The sequence below is a fragment of the Arachis hypogaea genome, chromosome 15 (assembly GCF_003086295.3).
Source record: "Arachis hypogaea cultivar Tifrunner chromosome 15, arahy.Tifrunner.gnm2.J5K5, whole genome shotgun sequence".
NCBI classification, from domain to species: Eukaryota; Viridiplantae; Streptophyta; class Magnoliopsida; order Fabales; family Fabaceae; genus Arachis; species Arachis hypogaea.
Genome location: NC_092050.1, coordinates 151,754,276 through 151,769,939, shown reverse-complemented (window position 1 = coordinate 151,769,939; position 15,664 = coordinate 151,754,276). Strand labels below are relative to the sequence as shown.

General features: G+C 29.9%; 1 protein-coding gene across 1 annotated transcript; it reads left to right on the top strand.

Moving 5' to 3' along the window:
- Positions 1-409: 409 nt before the first annotated feature.
- Positions 410-2,202, top strand: LOC112749268 (uncharacterized). Its single transcript, XM_025797529.3, has 2 exons — positions 410-710; positions 1,168-2,202. Exons 1-2 carry the CDS (start codon positions 410-412, stop codon positions 1,842-1,844), a joined length of 978 nt encoding a protein of 325 aa, XP_025653314.1. The 3' UTR covers positions 1,845-2,202.
- The last annotated feature ends 13,462 nt before the right edge of the window (positions 2,203-15,664 follow it).

The window sequence follows — 15,664 nt, the reverse complement described above, 5'->3', positions numbered from 1 at the left end:
CAGAGGAATTGAATGCCCACCAATTTGTGAGAGATGCTGGGTAGGAGAGGAGACGAAAGAACACATCTTCAAACACTGCGATTTTGCAAGGCGTTTCTGGTTTGCATCACCATTCAATTTAAGGTCTAAAAAAATAGAGAAATTAATGTGAAAGGATAGATTACAGAGATTCTGGGTAAGTTTCAGATGAAAGAACAGGGCCTTTTTTCTACCTTACTAAATCAACTCTGGCAAGCAAGGAATTCGATGATTTTTGAAAAGAAAGTGCTAACAATTGAGGAAGAAATAAAAAAAGTTTTGACCTCCTTCGAAGAATTCTGAAACACCCAAGCTACTATGGAAGAGTTGAGGAAGAGTCATAACCCACCTATTTTCCTTATGCAGAAGTGAGAAGAGCTAACCAAACTAAATGCTGAAAGTTAATGTAGATGCAGCAGTTGGTAATATTAATAAGGGAGGTGTAGGAGTTGTTATTAGAGATAACTTGGGCCAAGTCATGGCAACAACTTGTTGGGCTATTCCCTTCCCCCTTAAGGCCCATGAGACAGAAGTATATGCTGCTTATCGAGGAATGAAGATGGCTATAGAAAGTTGTTTTACAAACATCATTTTGGAGAGTGATAGTATGCAAGTGGTGAAAGCTCTCAAACAAGGAAAGATAAATGATTCTTGTTTTGGTTCCTTCATTGCTGATAGTCTATATTTAATAGGTAATTTTAGATCAATTTATTTTAATCATGTGAAGAGAGAGAAAAATAGAGTAGCTCATAAAGTAGCACAATATGCTCTTACCAATCCAAACAGAGTGGGGATGGAAGATGCACTACTCATGTAATGAACCTGGCCTTGATGGATATCTTGACTCCTTTGAATTGATAGTTCTTCTATTCCTAGTAAAAAAAACTATTATTATTATTTTTATTATTATTATTATTATTATTATTGTTATTGTTATTGTTATTGTTATTGTTATTGTTATTGTTAGGATTAAGTACTTTTTTTGTCCCTAAGATTTAAGGTCAAAATCAAAATCGTCCCCTTTTTTTTATTAAAATCATCCTCAACGTTCAAAATCACTTTAAAATCATCATTTTTACTCTAAAAAGACAAATTTACCCTTATAAAAAATAAATTATAAAATAAAAAATTAATCTCCACCATTTGCAGTGGCTTCATTATCCCTCTCTTTCTCCATTATCCTCCCAACTCATTTCTTCCTCCAACCAAAGATCCAAACTTGGTTCTCTCCTCAACAACCCAATACGCTCAAAGTCCCAACCCAAGCTTCTTCTCTCGCCCACCTTTCTCTCTCTACACCAACCCCACTTTCTCTCTCCTCAAACTCCATTAACAACAAACTTTCGTTCATCTTAATAATCTCCCACAATCCACTTCAATCCCCTTTCCCTCTTCTCCCCCACCGTCCTTTTGACCCCTTAGGCATCACCGCACTCCGCTGTGCCGCCGTCGTGTGGTCCCGTAACGACCTACGCGTCCACAACAATGAAACCCTAAATACCGCACACAACGAATTACACTCAATCTTAGCTATTTACTGCTTTGACCCTTCAAATTACGGCAAATTCTCTTCAGGATTCGATAAGACCGGTCCTTTTTGTGCCAATTTCTTGATCCAATCGGTTTCAAATCTCAGGAAGAATCTTCAAGAGCGTGGGTCAGATCTCGTTGTCAGGGTTGGGAAACCAGAAATTATTTTTGTTGAGATTGTTAAAGTCGTTGGTGTTGTATCAAAAAAATTGTTGTTGAATAAATTAATTATTGTTGTTGTTTTTCTTTATGTATTTTTTTCTATTGTTGCTATTGATAGTGTTGGTGGATTATGAGAAAGAGCCTGTGGGTTATATCTGGTGGTAAGAGAGGGACAGTGGGATGAAGGTAGAGGTGTGGGTGATTGGGTGCATGTGGTGGTGGGTGGGTCAGGTTCAGAGGTTCACTGGTGAGGTTGAACGGTAATGGATGATAATGACGCCGAAGAGGAGGTGAAAGATAATGATGGTGGACTAATTTACTTACAACATGGTGGAATTGATGATGATGGTGGCTGGGATGGGGTTTAATTTTTTTTTATTTTATATTTTTTATTTTATAATTTATTTTTTACAAGAGTAAATTTGTCTTTTTAAAATGTTTTTGAATGTTAAGGATGATTTTAATATAAAAAAAGGTTGGATACAATTTTGATTTTGATCTTAAATTTTAAGGACAAAAAAAGTATTTAACCCTTATTATTATTATTATTATTATTATTATTATTATTATTATTATTATTATTATTATTATTATTATTATTATTATTTGCAAAGCAAGCTAGATTAGTGTCTTTAATATGTGTTGCTGAAAGGATAGTAGCTTGAGCAGCAAGTAAATAATGGTCATGTGAAAGCAGATACGAGAAAATGGGTATTGTAGAAATTGTATATGAATGAAGAATTAAAACTTAGTGTGTATTTAGTTTGTATTTTATTTTTTGTTTTTATTTTTAATATTTTTTGTTTTTTAGATTTTGTGGAGGAAAAAAGAAAACAACTAAAACAATAAATTTTTTCACCTCTTGTTTTTTTTTGGAGTAAAAAATATATTTTTTACTCCTAATATTTGTAATTTTCTTTAAAAATATTTTAAACATTTAATTGTATTTAATTTTGTTTTTAATGTTCTCAATTTGCATCAAAATTATCCCTAAATGTTAATTTCATCTAAAATGTTAACGACAAAATTGAAAACGTTTAGGGATAATTTTGAAACAAATCGAAAACATTAAGAACAAAATTGAATCAATTGAAAACATTAGGAATAAAATTGAATAAAATTAAACGTTAAGATTATTTTTAAAAAAATCACAAATATTAAAAACAAAAAATATATTTTATTCTTTTTTTTTTTATACAATTCTAAAAATAAAAATAAAAAATAAAAACATAAACTAAACGCATGGTTAGCTTTCATAGAAGGTGATTGATACATGAATATACTAGCTAGAAGGATAGTCAAGCTACCCATCCATTGAACTAGTCAACCCAAGAATGTATCCTGACTTCTTGAACTATCATAACAACCTTTCCTTATCTAGAATAATTAACCTAACTGCTTCTAACTAAATAAAACTATCCATTTTCCTTTACAGTCGCCCTAAGGTGTGTTTTGCACGAATAGTGGAAAACTCATCCTATTATTCCTATGGTGACAATTAGTTTTAGTTTGTAACGGACTAATTTCACATAACGGAAAAGTAGCAATTGAGAATAATCTATCATTAGTTATCTTGCTTTTTTTGGGGTATCCCCCAACCCGGCAGGTCAAGAACTAATCCGTCGCGGTACTGAGCTCCATTTAAGGGTTTGCCGCTGGCCAATGGGTTGCTGCATGCACAAGGCGGGATTCGAACCCCCGACACTTATTTAACCGGACTAGTGAGCTATTTAATTAATCTTTTGTAATATAATTTAAAATTATTTTATTTAATTTAATATTTATAATTTTATACATATAAAATTTAAAATTATATATTTATTATATTTAATATTATATATTTATTTTAAAAATAATTAATGAATATAAAATAAAATATTTTTAGACTGATTTAAATTGATTTTTATTGTCTCAATTATTTCTGTAAATAATTAGGAGATAAATACTTTTCTTTTTTAATTATTCAAATATGTGTATGCATTTATTAAAATGCACATTTTCACAAAGTGACCATGTATTCGGGTGCTATTCAAATTGGCTGTAGAATAAGAGTCAATTTTAATTTTTTTTGTTTAAAAAATATATATAATATGTACTTTAAAGAGTATTTATGGCTATAATTATTTTTTACTTAATTTTAAATATTTGAAAATAAAATAATTCATTCAAATTATTCTTAAAATATGTATTTCTAATTATGCTCGTTACAGGATATTTACTTATTTGTGGAAATTTTTAATAAAAGTTTTTAAAATCTCCATAAAATAATTTGTTTATGGCAATTTATTAAACTCCCTTCCATAATTATCGACAAACTCCTGCTATTTACGCATGATTGAAACTCACATCCAAACAAAATAAACACACCGAAACAATAAGAATGGTGAACTCCAAAATTCTAATAAGAATTTTTCGATTCCAATAGAGGACAAACACTGCGATGCCGCATCTCCAACTTCTTCCACCACCACCGACTCATCTGCATCTGAGCCTACATCAACGTGCCACTGTGCCGGAACTCTGAAGCGCAAGGCCAGCCCCCTCTCACTATGGCGCGTCAAATCTGCGTAGTGTCGCTGTTGCATCTTCTTCCCCAGTAAGTTTTGCCGCTTGTTCTGCTTTTGCTCCGACGGATGTGAAGCACTCGAAGCACGTTTTGGGCGTGGACTCAGTGCTGCTGGCTGAGGAGATATGAGAGAAGAGCTAGCGAAACAGAGAGATTCAGAGAGGAGAGAGAGCTCGCCTCGCCGTCATTGTTGCTGTCGCCACCGCAGTTCATCGCCTATCCATATCTGGTCGCAATGCCCAAGCCTCTGAGGATGTTCCATTACGACCTTCTCGACGAGATGCAGAATAAGCTCGATTACATCCTCTCTCTCACCGTTGAGAACTTCCTCGAGCGCTGCCTTCATATTTTCGTCTTCAAGTTCGGCATGGCCAAGTCCATCCATTAATGTCACATTAGGTCTTTTTACATATTTTCACATTTTCTCTCAATTTAGGGTTTTTAAATTCCTAATTTTCTATCACTACTCATGTTTCTTTGTTTTTTTTTTGTGCTTACTGTAAAGTTTAGAATCTAATTTCTTAAACATTCAATTAGCTCAAAATTATAGTCTAATTTCTTCATTGGTTTCTAGGCTTTTGATAAATTATTTAATTATGTATCTTATTGTAGCTTGGTTCAAATGATTGTAGATGAAGGATGATTCCAAAAAGTAGGGGTGTAAGTTACCGAATCGGACCGAAATTTATCGCAAAATCAAACCGAAATTTACAAGAACCGAATGAAAACAAAAAAAAATTGTTTTTTTTTTCGAATTAAACCGATCAGTTTAGTTCGGTTTTCGGTTGACTTGGCAAAACCAAACCGAATGGAAGAAGTGGTTCAGTAATGCGTCTTTTTATCCGTTTACCCTTTAACCTAGTAACAAAATCTCCAAATCCCTAACTCTAACTCCCTTTTAACTTTCTTGTAGTCACAAGCCCAAAACTCCGATCCATCTTCCTCCTCCATGCCTGAGAGAATGAGAGCCTAAGAGAGCCAAAGAGCTAGAGAGCCAGAGAGTGTCATGTGTAGAACCTATGCACAATTACTCAAGAGGGGGGGTGAATTGAGTATTGCAACAACAATTAATCTTTTTGCGAAAGTTAAAGACAATATACAAAAGTGTTATTGTACTAGTATTTTTCCAAGAGCTTAACTCAATTGCTAAGCATTTATAAGGAGCTTTTACTTTCCAATAGACACCAACTCAAATAAATTGATCAAGCTTTTCACCAATCGGACTTAAGCTATTCCTTAAGTACTTACGAAGCTACTTTTCGATCACAATTTATTTGCTCAAAGGTAAAAGACAATAATATTGAAGAGATGAGTTTGGAGAGATGCAAACGCTATTTAGAGTGGTTCGGCAATATCCTTGTCCTACGTCCACTTTCTTTCTCAATCGCTATTGAGAAGTTCCACTATTGCCAAGCTTCAAGGTGCTCGCGCAAAACCTTTTACAGTCCGAGTCCTTAGTTTCTAACACCTCACGGTATATGATCACCACTCGTATACTAACCCACTCCACTTAGAGATACCTTCTCTAAGATTTGCCTTGAGTACTTAGTATACTTCTTTGGTATCCTCACCGACTATAGTGTTTATAACTCTTGACTCAACTTTGGAGATCACACTCCAATTTACAAAGTGTTACAAGAAAACAATTCTCAAAGAATTGTTGAGATGAAATGAGTACTCTCTAGAAGAGTGTATGGTTACAAGTTTAGCACTATTGAACCAATTGATATTGCTCTCTCAAATTGTGTATTATAACACCTTAAAAATGTGTAGAATGAAAGAATATGAACAAGATAGTTTGCAAATACTCACATATATGAAATAAGGCTTCAATCCATCTATTTATAGACTCCCCAAACCTTAGAAACGTTGGGGAGTTAATGGGATGGATCCGTTTTGTTAAAACTAGCCGTTTTTTATGTTTTTGAATCATTTGCATCGATGCATAACACTTTGCATCGATGCAAATGTGTCTTTGAAGCTGAAATTTGAATTTTCAGCTAGGTTGCATCGATGCAAGATGAGTGTGCATCGATGCAAACCTTAAAGAATGGCTTAAAATCACTTCAAAATGCTTAGGATTGATCTCAAACTTGTTGGAGTCAATTCCTATGCTTTTGTACCTTTGAAAACAAGTTTTTAAACCATTTGGCTAGCATCGAATTGCAAGATGTGCATCAAAACATTTTGTGAGTGTGTGTTGAGAGATTTAGCAATTGGTTCTTAACAGAAGTTACCTAAGTCCTAAGACACTATACTTGTCTTCAAATGTTGTGGACTTGAGTTTCTTGTTGTTGTTGTGTTGCTTTCAACTCTTCATTCCTCAACGTTGAATGTTGGTTGATCTTTCAACATGCTTGTTCATTCAAGTTGTTTGTTGGTTTGTCTTTCATGTCGTTTGTTGGTTTGTCATTCATCAAAACCTACGAATACAAACTTCGCATACAAGCAACATGATTTACATCATGCCGCCGTCCTGCAGTCGCAAGTTGTCCATCGTCGCTGTCGAGGACGTCGTCGCAACTGCAGCAGTCATCTTTGTTTCATGTGTAGTAGAGAGATGGAGAGCGTTGTCGTTTAACCCGTGATGCTGTCCAGTTCACGCCGTCGTCGGGCTAGACGACAACGCTCTCCATCTCATGAGTGTGTCCAGCAGTTTGCTTGCGACTTCTTCTCAATATTTTCATGAGTTTTGTAAGATCTTGCAAGTGTTCATGGCTTCTTGTGGTAGTCGAGATCCTTTACTTGGGAGTATGGCTGAGAGGATGAAGCTTAAGTATGGCTGGTAATTTTTTCGAGGTGTATTTTCATGAGATCATCAACAAGAATGAGGTGGATTTGTATTTGATAGATGGTTTAGAGAAGCCTCGTGATCAAAATACTTTTGACATATTGAATTAGTGGAAGGTGAATTCCAATAAGTATCCTATCTTATCCCAAATATCTAGAGATGTCTTAGCAATATCGGCCTCGACTGTTGCTTCAAAATCGGCCTCGACTATTGATTCAAAATCGGCTTTTAGCACTAGTGGAAGAGTGCTTAACAACTACAGGAGTTCTTTAACTCCAAATATAGTTGAGGCATTGATTTGCACACAAAATTGGCTTCGTGCTTCTCCAATAACAACTGATTTTGAAGAGTTTAGTGAGGAGTTTGAGAAACTTGAATTAGGTATGCAAAAAAAAAAATTGAAGTTCCTTTCATAGTTTATGTTTATAATTCATAATCTATATTGATTTCTTTGTTTTATTTTTGTAGAAATTGCACCAACCGAAGAAGTTGATGAATCTGGTGTGGATTCAGATTAAGCATGGTGGCTGTTTTGGTTTTTATTTAGTTTTAAAGTGGCTGTTTCGATTTTTATTTAGTTTTAAAGTGTGTTTACTTTTTTTTTGTTTGTTACACATTTCTAATTGTCTTTATTTTTGTGTTTAATTATTAGGACAAGTTGAAATTATATTGAATTTGGATGTGATGTAGTCTTGTTATTTTAGTTTATTGACCGTTTTAAACTTCATATTATGGTGATTGAAATTCTGATTATTAGCTTTTAAAAAATAAAAAAACCGACCGAATTAAACCGTAATTAGTTCGGTTCAGTTCTATTTGGTTGTCCTACAAACAGCAAACCAAATAGTTGATATTGTGAAAGAACTGAACAGACCGGTTCGATTGATTTTTGGTCTAAAACCAAACCAAACCAAACCAAACCAATTACATCCCTACCAAGAAGTGATACAAATTTTACTATGAGCATTTTCACAGGCCACAAAGGAGGTTGATTGAGCTGAAGGCTCTGGAAAAAGTCATACAGAAAAGAATAGGTATGTTACTTGCTTTGGACATCTAAATTGAAGATGTAGTTATACTAAAGATACTGAATTAGACATGCTTTGGACATCTCACATGTTTATTCAGATTGAGAATTGCTAGTGAAAATGAAATCAATAAACCTTGTTCCCAATCTGATTTATATTTCCTCAACAAAGTGTTATGAAGCCAGAAGAGAACTAAAATTGGATACATAATAATGATTCAATATGGACCTCATTTTTAAGTACACCAAATTCTTAACATATTTCTTGAAATTTTCAAAATCACAGGCAACATGATCGAAACAAACTTGTTGTTGTATACATTTTGCTTTTTCAATTTAAGACCTTTCTGTTCTGAATTTGGTAATTGTGAAAAAGGGTGACAATGATTTATCTGGTCTGACAGACATTGAAAAGCCAAGGATGAGAGATCCAAAGAGAGCCTCCAAAATCCGTAAGTTGTTTTTTGTTTTCAAAGAAGATGAGGTGAAAAAGTATGTCAAACACATATAGGAGGACATTCACAACCAAAAATGGTATGGTTTCTTGCTTATGTATTGTAAATTTCTAGTTAGTTTGGTCATGTGAATTTCTAGTTAGTGTCATGCTACTAATAAGAGATTGCTCCTCATATTAAACGTGAAAGAAAGAAAGAACCGATAGGAGAATCTTTGATTTGCATATATATTACGATTTGGAATTGATATCTCTTTAACATAATTTTAATTTTATTATTTATTATTTCTCGTGTAATTATGTATTTTAGTACTTTAATTGGTGTCAATTTAAATTTAAATAACGTTAATTATTGTGTGACATGATTTTTTTTTAATTCTGCATACAGTGACTATTGTTTAATTTGTGGCAATTTTTTTTAAATTAAATATTATGTTTGTGAAAGTTTTAAACCACCATTAAATGAGGTCCAGCAATTTTGTAAAACCACTAAAAATAAGCTCCTGTCACTTCCAATTTTGGAAGTTTGTGAAACTCCCACAAATTTATCTGTGGAAAGTTTTTAACCGCCACAAAATAACAAAAATCTTATAGTGACTCTAAAAATGTTTATCAATATATATATAAGGTTCCTATTGTAATAATGTGTTTGTTCTCACATTTAAAAATATTTATTTATATAAGAGAATAATTTATGTTATTAAATATCAATGTCCAGTCACCAAAAAAAAAATATCAATATGTCCCAATGATAAAATTTATTGCAATACATAAGTTTAATATAAAGGTTAATGGTCACATTAATCTCTAAAAATGGGTTTTTTTTAATTTGTTCTTAAAAAATTTATTAATTAAATTAGTCTTTTAAAAAATTACAAATTAACCAACTTTTGTCCTTTCGTTACTCAATACAAATATATTTAGAAAAATCTATCAAATTAGTCAATTTTTTTAATTATATAAATCTTAATTCTAATATAACCTAATGATATACTAGGGGTGTGTGTGGGTCGGGTGAAACTGGGTTTGGTGTGACCCAGACCCGACCCGAAATATATATCGGGCCTATTTTTAAGACCCGAACCCGACCCTAGACCCGATGAAATCTATACACTTTCGGGCCACGATTATACCAGGTAAAAATCGGGTGAAAACCGGGCCGTTAATATTATATTACCTTGATACCTTCTTGTAAGTTAGCATGTAAAAATATCCAAATTTCCAAGACTCCAATCATTATTTGACATGGTAAAATTCACTTAGAAATATATACTAAGAACCAACTCTTCTCTAAAATTAAAGCATAACCATAATCAATACTAATATTACCTAATAACACCAAATATTTAAATCAATACAAATAACACAATATTATGCATTAGTCTAAAGTCTTATGCATTTTAAACATAAAATATTAACTTATAGTCTTATATATAATGACTAATAACACAAAATATTAAGGTTTACAACACTTAAATTTCACATAATAATAGCCATCATCCATCACTAATAACACAAAATATTAATTATATATGATGACCGGGCCACCGGGCCGATTTCGGGTGACCTGAGCTATGACCCGGACCCGACCCGAAATTATGACCGGGTCTATTTTTAAGACCCATACCCGGCCCTAGACCCGATGAAATCACACCAAACTAGCCCCTAAAGTTTTCGGGACCGGGCCGGGTCTTCGGGCTGGGCCGGGTCATGCACACCCCTACGATATACACTAGATTGATAAATTTTTATAAATATTTATTCAGCGTCTAATTAGATATGTTAGGTGTTATGTGTATAACGTGAGTTAATATTTCCTATCATCATCAATCGTTAATAAAAACTGCTAAACGAGTGATTGAAAAATAAAAATAATTAATTTATAATTTTTAAAAAACTAATTTAATTGATAAAATTATTAAAATCTTTCGACGACGAATTTAAAAAATGAACAATTTTATAAGGATTAATTTGTCTATACACTTTAATCTAATATCGAGATTGAAAAAAAAATCAAATCTGCTCAAGGAATAATAATAATAATAATAATAATAATAATAATAATAATAATAATAATAATAATAATAATAATAATGAATTTTGTAATACTATTTAATTAATTAATTACTCAAAGGTAAGTCTGGTTTCAGAAATATAAATAAAACCGTTATTAGTATATTTTTTTTAAGAGTAAAGTATCGTTTTTGTCCTTAACATTTGGGATAAGTTCTAAAGTTGTCCCTAACGTTTAAATCGTTTTATTTAAGTCCTTAACATTTCAAAATTGACTCAATGTTATCCTACCGTTAGAGATCTATTAACAGAATTGACGGCAGGACAAAATTGAGACGATTTTGAAACGTTAGGGATTTAAATAGAACGAAAACGTTAGGGACAAAAACGATACATAGAAATAAATTTTAATTTTATCCTTCAATAGTATCAATCTTCTACGATACATAGTTATTCAATTATTTTTTAATTGCATCTAAATAAATTACACGTAATCATATTACTTTCATTCTAAATAAATTTATTTTTTTATAATTATACTCTTAAAATATTTTACTCATCATGAAATATTTGTAAAATGACTAGAATCATATTACTTTATTGTATATGTATCTTTTTTCCCACAAATTTATGTACTAGTTATTCTACAAATATTTTATGTTGAATAAAAATCTTTAAAAGTAAAATTATAAAAAAATAAATTTATTTAGAATAAAAGTAATGTGATTAAGTGTAATTTACTTAAATGTGATTAAAAAATAATTGAATAACTATGTACCGTAAAAAATTGATATTATATTGAAAGATAAAATTAAAATTTATTTCTATATATGTATCGTTTTTGTCTCCAGCATTTTTGTCCTATTTAAGTCGCTAACGTTTCAAAATCGCCTCAATTTTGTCTCGCCGTCAATTCTATTTACAGATTCTTAACGGTAGGACAACATTGAGCCAATTTTGGATCGTTAGGAACTTAAATAGGACGATTTAAATATTAGGGACAACTTTAAGACTTACCTCATCCAAACATTAGGAACAAAAAAGAATACTTTATTTTTTTTTTAAAGTTGATTGAGATAAAATTTTATACCATTTATTTGTTTGTATTTTTTTTATTTAATTTACTTTTCATCTCACATATAATAATTATTTAAGTTAAAAAATTTCTACCATGAATATTATAGAATAACTTTGCAATCACATGAAAAAATTGTTAAATTATTATCTTTGTTATTTTTTTTATCTTTCTCACATAATTATAATAAAAAATTAAAGTTTTTCTATCCGAATGATATGCTTTATAAATTTTTTTAGCTATTGAATTATAATTATTTATTGTGTTATATAAAAATAATTAATAAAAATATGATTGACGGACATAGAAAATCCAACTAAACAATAGTATTAATAATAAATATAATACGTAACATTGCCTAAATATTGAAATGAAAAAATACCGTTAAATTAATATTATTTTTTATGTACTAATTAAATTATTAAAATCTTGACTAATATAATTTAAAGTTTAAATATCTAAATAAATTCATATTATTTTTTTATTATTTTTTGTATTCTTTTGATCTCAACTACTAAAATTTTATGGATCCAACGTCCTCATCTACTCCATGCTCCAACCTTCCTTCTTGCATTGAACGCTCTCATTACTCTTCCAGTGTTCGAGAACAATTCTTATCCTATGACCTATCCATGTGTAGCCGTGTAGGTGGGTTTTGATCTTTAATTAATAATTTATCATCAACATCAAAATGTGTGGACATGCATGGCTATCCATCTCCAGAAGGTTTGGAAGTTTGCATTTCTTTTAATTTATATATAGAGACAGAACTAGCTAATATAAAATAATATGGGTGTAAACTTTATCTGATTAATTGAAAAGTGTTGGTCATCCCTAAAAAATTTGGTAGTTTAAAGATTTAAAATTTGTTTTGTGTAAGCTCTTTTTAAAAAATTAGTTTAACAATTTTTTTCATCATCCAAATAAGTTATAAGTTTAATTATTAGCAAAAAAATAATGTTTTTTTTTTCAAAGGCTATTTCAGTTAAAAGATTGTATATAAACTTAGGATCTCTTGAAGGATGGTAGTTTTATTTAGTGCAATGGGATTTAAATTAGAACTTTATTTTGATTTTCTAATTGGAAAAAAGAGAGAACAATTTTATTACGAGATAGATTATGTTTATATTTTTTATTCGGATTTTTGGATCTTGAATCTTTGGCTATCTGGACAATGACACTTTCAGAATATCTATTCTCCTCTAATCTAAATTTTGCAAGACAACATTATTTTCTATAATTTGAATGTGCAAGCAGGTTCAATGGTAGGATGATTTTGATTTGGTTTGATATCAAAGGTTTATGACTCTCATAGTGGTTACTTATAACTCAATGAGACGAAATTTGGTTGCAAGGACCAAGGAAATTAGCTGACTTCGGCTTTGGCGTCAACTTGTTCCGGAAAAACATAAATTTTTGGCCTGAATTTGTCTTAGGGAGGCTTTGCCCACTATTACTTTTCATTTCAGGAAGGGCATCTCATCGACAGACAGCTGTCCACGATATTTTTATGACCAGGAATCAGTTGTTCATTGTATTTGGGATTGTCCGGAAGCTCAGCTAGTTTGGCAAGTTTCGGAGATTTCTAGTCAACCTCTGGATTTGATGAACAAATTCTTGCTTCATAGCAAAGAGCGCCTTTTTAGATTCTTTTTTGGTTTATGGTAGATTTGACGTTTCAGGAATAATGAGATCTTTCATTCACATGAGTCTTGCCCTGAATAAGGTGACTAGTGTAGCTTTGTCATTGGAAAAGGAGTTTCGAAATGTTTTTGAGTTACAATAAGTTTCTATACCCTCTACCATTAGTGACTCATGGATTCCCTTCTCGATGGGTACTTTTAATATTAATTGTGATGCAAGTTATCCTGATACTGGTGATCGTGTTGGTTTTACTTGTGTTAATAGTAATTGGAATGGAAGTTGACAATGAGACTGAAACTCATACAATTGAGAGTCGTAATATTTTGCAAGGAGAATTGTTTACTATTTGAAGAGAATATCTTTTTGCGTGAGACTTAGGACAAAGAGATATTATTTATGAAACAAATTGTGTGGATAACTTTACTCTTGTCAATAATTTCCAGAAGAAAAAGTATAGGTAAACAGTGAAAATACTAAACAATGTGAACAATGGATATATCGGATGTTCAATTCATTAGATGTACAAATGATTATCATAATATTAAGATTTAGGTGGATAATTTGGGAATATAGTGTATTTTTACTTTATTAGGCTAAATTTAGAGTCCATTGTTCACAAAAGTCATTGTTTACCTAGCAAAATCCTTTTCAGAATAACTCTAATTTTGTTAATCTTTTGGTGTTGAAAATTCGAGACATCTTGTGTCTTCAGTTAATCTTAGGAGATACAAATAAAGTGATAGACATCATGTCAAAGACGACAATGAAGACTCATGCTCATCAAGTAAAAACTTTCTTTATTTTAAAATAACATTCAACGAAATTACCTTATTTTTTAAATAATTTTAGAGTAATTACTCAAATCAATCTCCAAGGATTTTAGAATATGACATTTTAGTCCTCAAGAAAAATTAATACATAGATCAATCCCCAAGGTTTTACTCCGGCAAACAAATCAATCCCCAATTCATTTTTCGGCAGAGTAATTACCCAGATCAGTCCCCAAAGATTTTAAAAATGGACATTTTAGTTCCCAAGAAAAATTAATGTACAAATCAATCCCAATGTTTCTATCTGTTAGACATAATCGTCTTCCGTCCAAAAATAAAATAAAATAAAATAATAATTATTATTAATTACATAATATTATTGTACTATATTTTTTGTATTTTTGGGACAAAAATAATGATAAATTTATTTATTAAATTCTTATATATATATATATTCACTCAATAATAATAATAATAATAATAAAATTATTAGGGATTATTTTACAAAAAATTCAAGATTAAAACTATTTGATATTTTTGTGTTTAATATAATCAAAAATGTCCTATGTAAGAAAAATATATGTTTGTATTAAAAAATATGTATTAAAAGAAAATATTTTAATTTTTATTTATATTAAATACATATTTTTTTAGACAAACATATTTTTTAAAATAATACATCTTTTGATTATATTAAATACAAAAATATCAAATGATTTTAACTTTAAATTTCTTGTAAAATAATCTCTCATAATATTATTTATTATTATTATTATTATTATTATTATTATTATTATTATTATTATTGAATGACTATATATATATATATAAAAAAATCTAATGAATAAATTTATCATTATTTCTATTTAGAAAATATAAAAAATTATGGTATAATATTATTATTATTATTCTTATTATAATAATAATAATAATAATAATAATAATAATAATAATAAATTAAAATTATTAGAGATTATTTTACAAAAAATTTAAAATTAAAATTATTTGATATTTTTGTATTTAATATAATTAAAAGATGTATTATTTTAAAAATATGTTTATATTAAAAAAATATGTATTTAATATAAATTCAAATTAAAATATTTTCTTTTAATACATATTTTTTAATACAAACTTATATTTTTTTTTACCTAGGACATCTTTTGATTATATTAAATTTAAAAATATCAAATAGTTTTAATTTTAAATTTCTTATAAAATAATTTCTAAAAATTTTATTATTATTATTATTATTATTATTATTATTATTATTATTATTGAGTGACTATATATATATATATATAAGAATTTAATGAATAAATTTATTATTATTTTTGTCCAAAAAATACAAAAAATATAGTACAATATTATTGTGCAATTAATAATAATAATAATTATTTTATTTTATTTTTAGACGGAGGACTATTATGTCTAACAGAAAGAAACGTTGGGAATTGATTTGTACATCAGTTTTTCTTGGAGACTAAAATGTCCATTTTTAAAACCTTTAGGGATTGATCTGGGTAATTACTCTGCCAGAAAATAAACTGGGGACTAATTTATCTGTTGGAATAAAAGATTGGAGATTGATCTGTGTATTAATTTTTTTTAGGA

Coding starts and splice junctions, on each gene's coding strand:
- LOC112749268 (XM_025797529.3), top strand. CDS start 410: ATGCTGAAAGTTAATGTAGATGCAGCAGTTGGTAATATTAATAAGGGA. Junction 711..1,167: donor TGATAGTCTATATTTAATAG/GTAATTTTAGAT, acceptor CACCATTTGCAG/TGGCTTCATTATCCCTCTCT.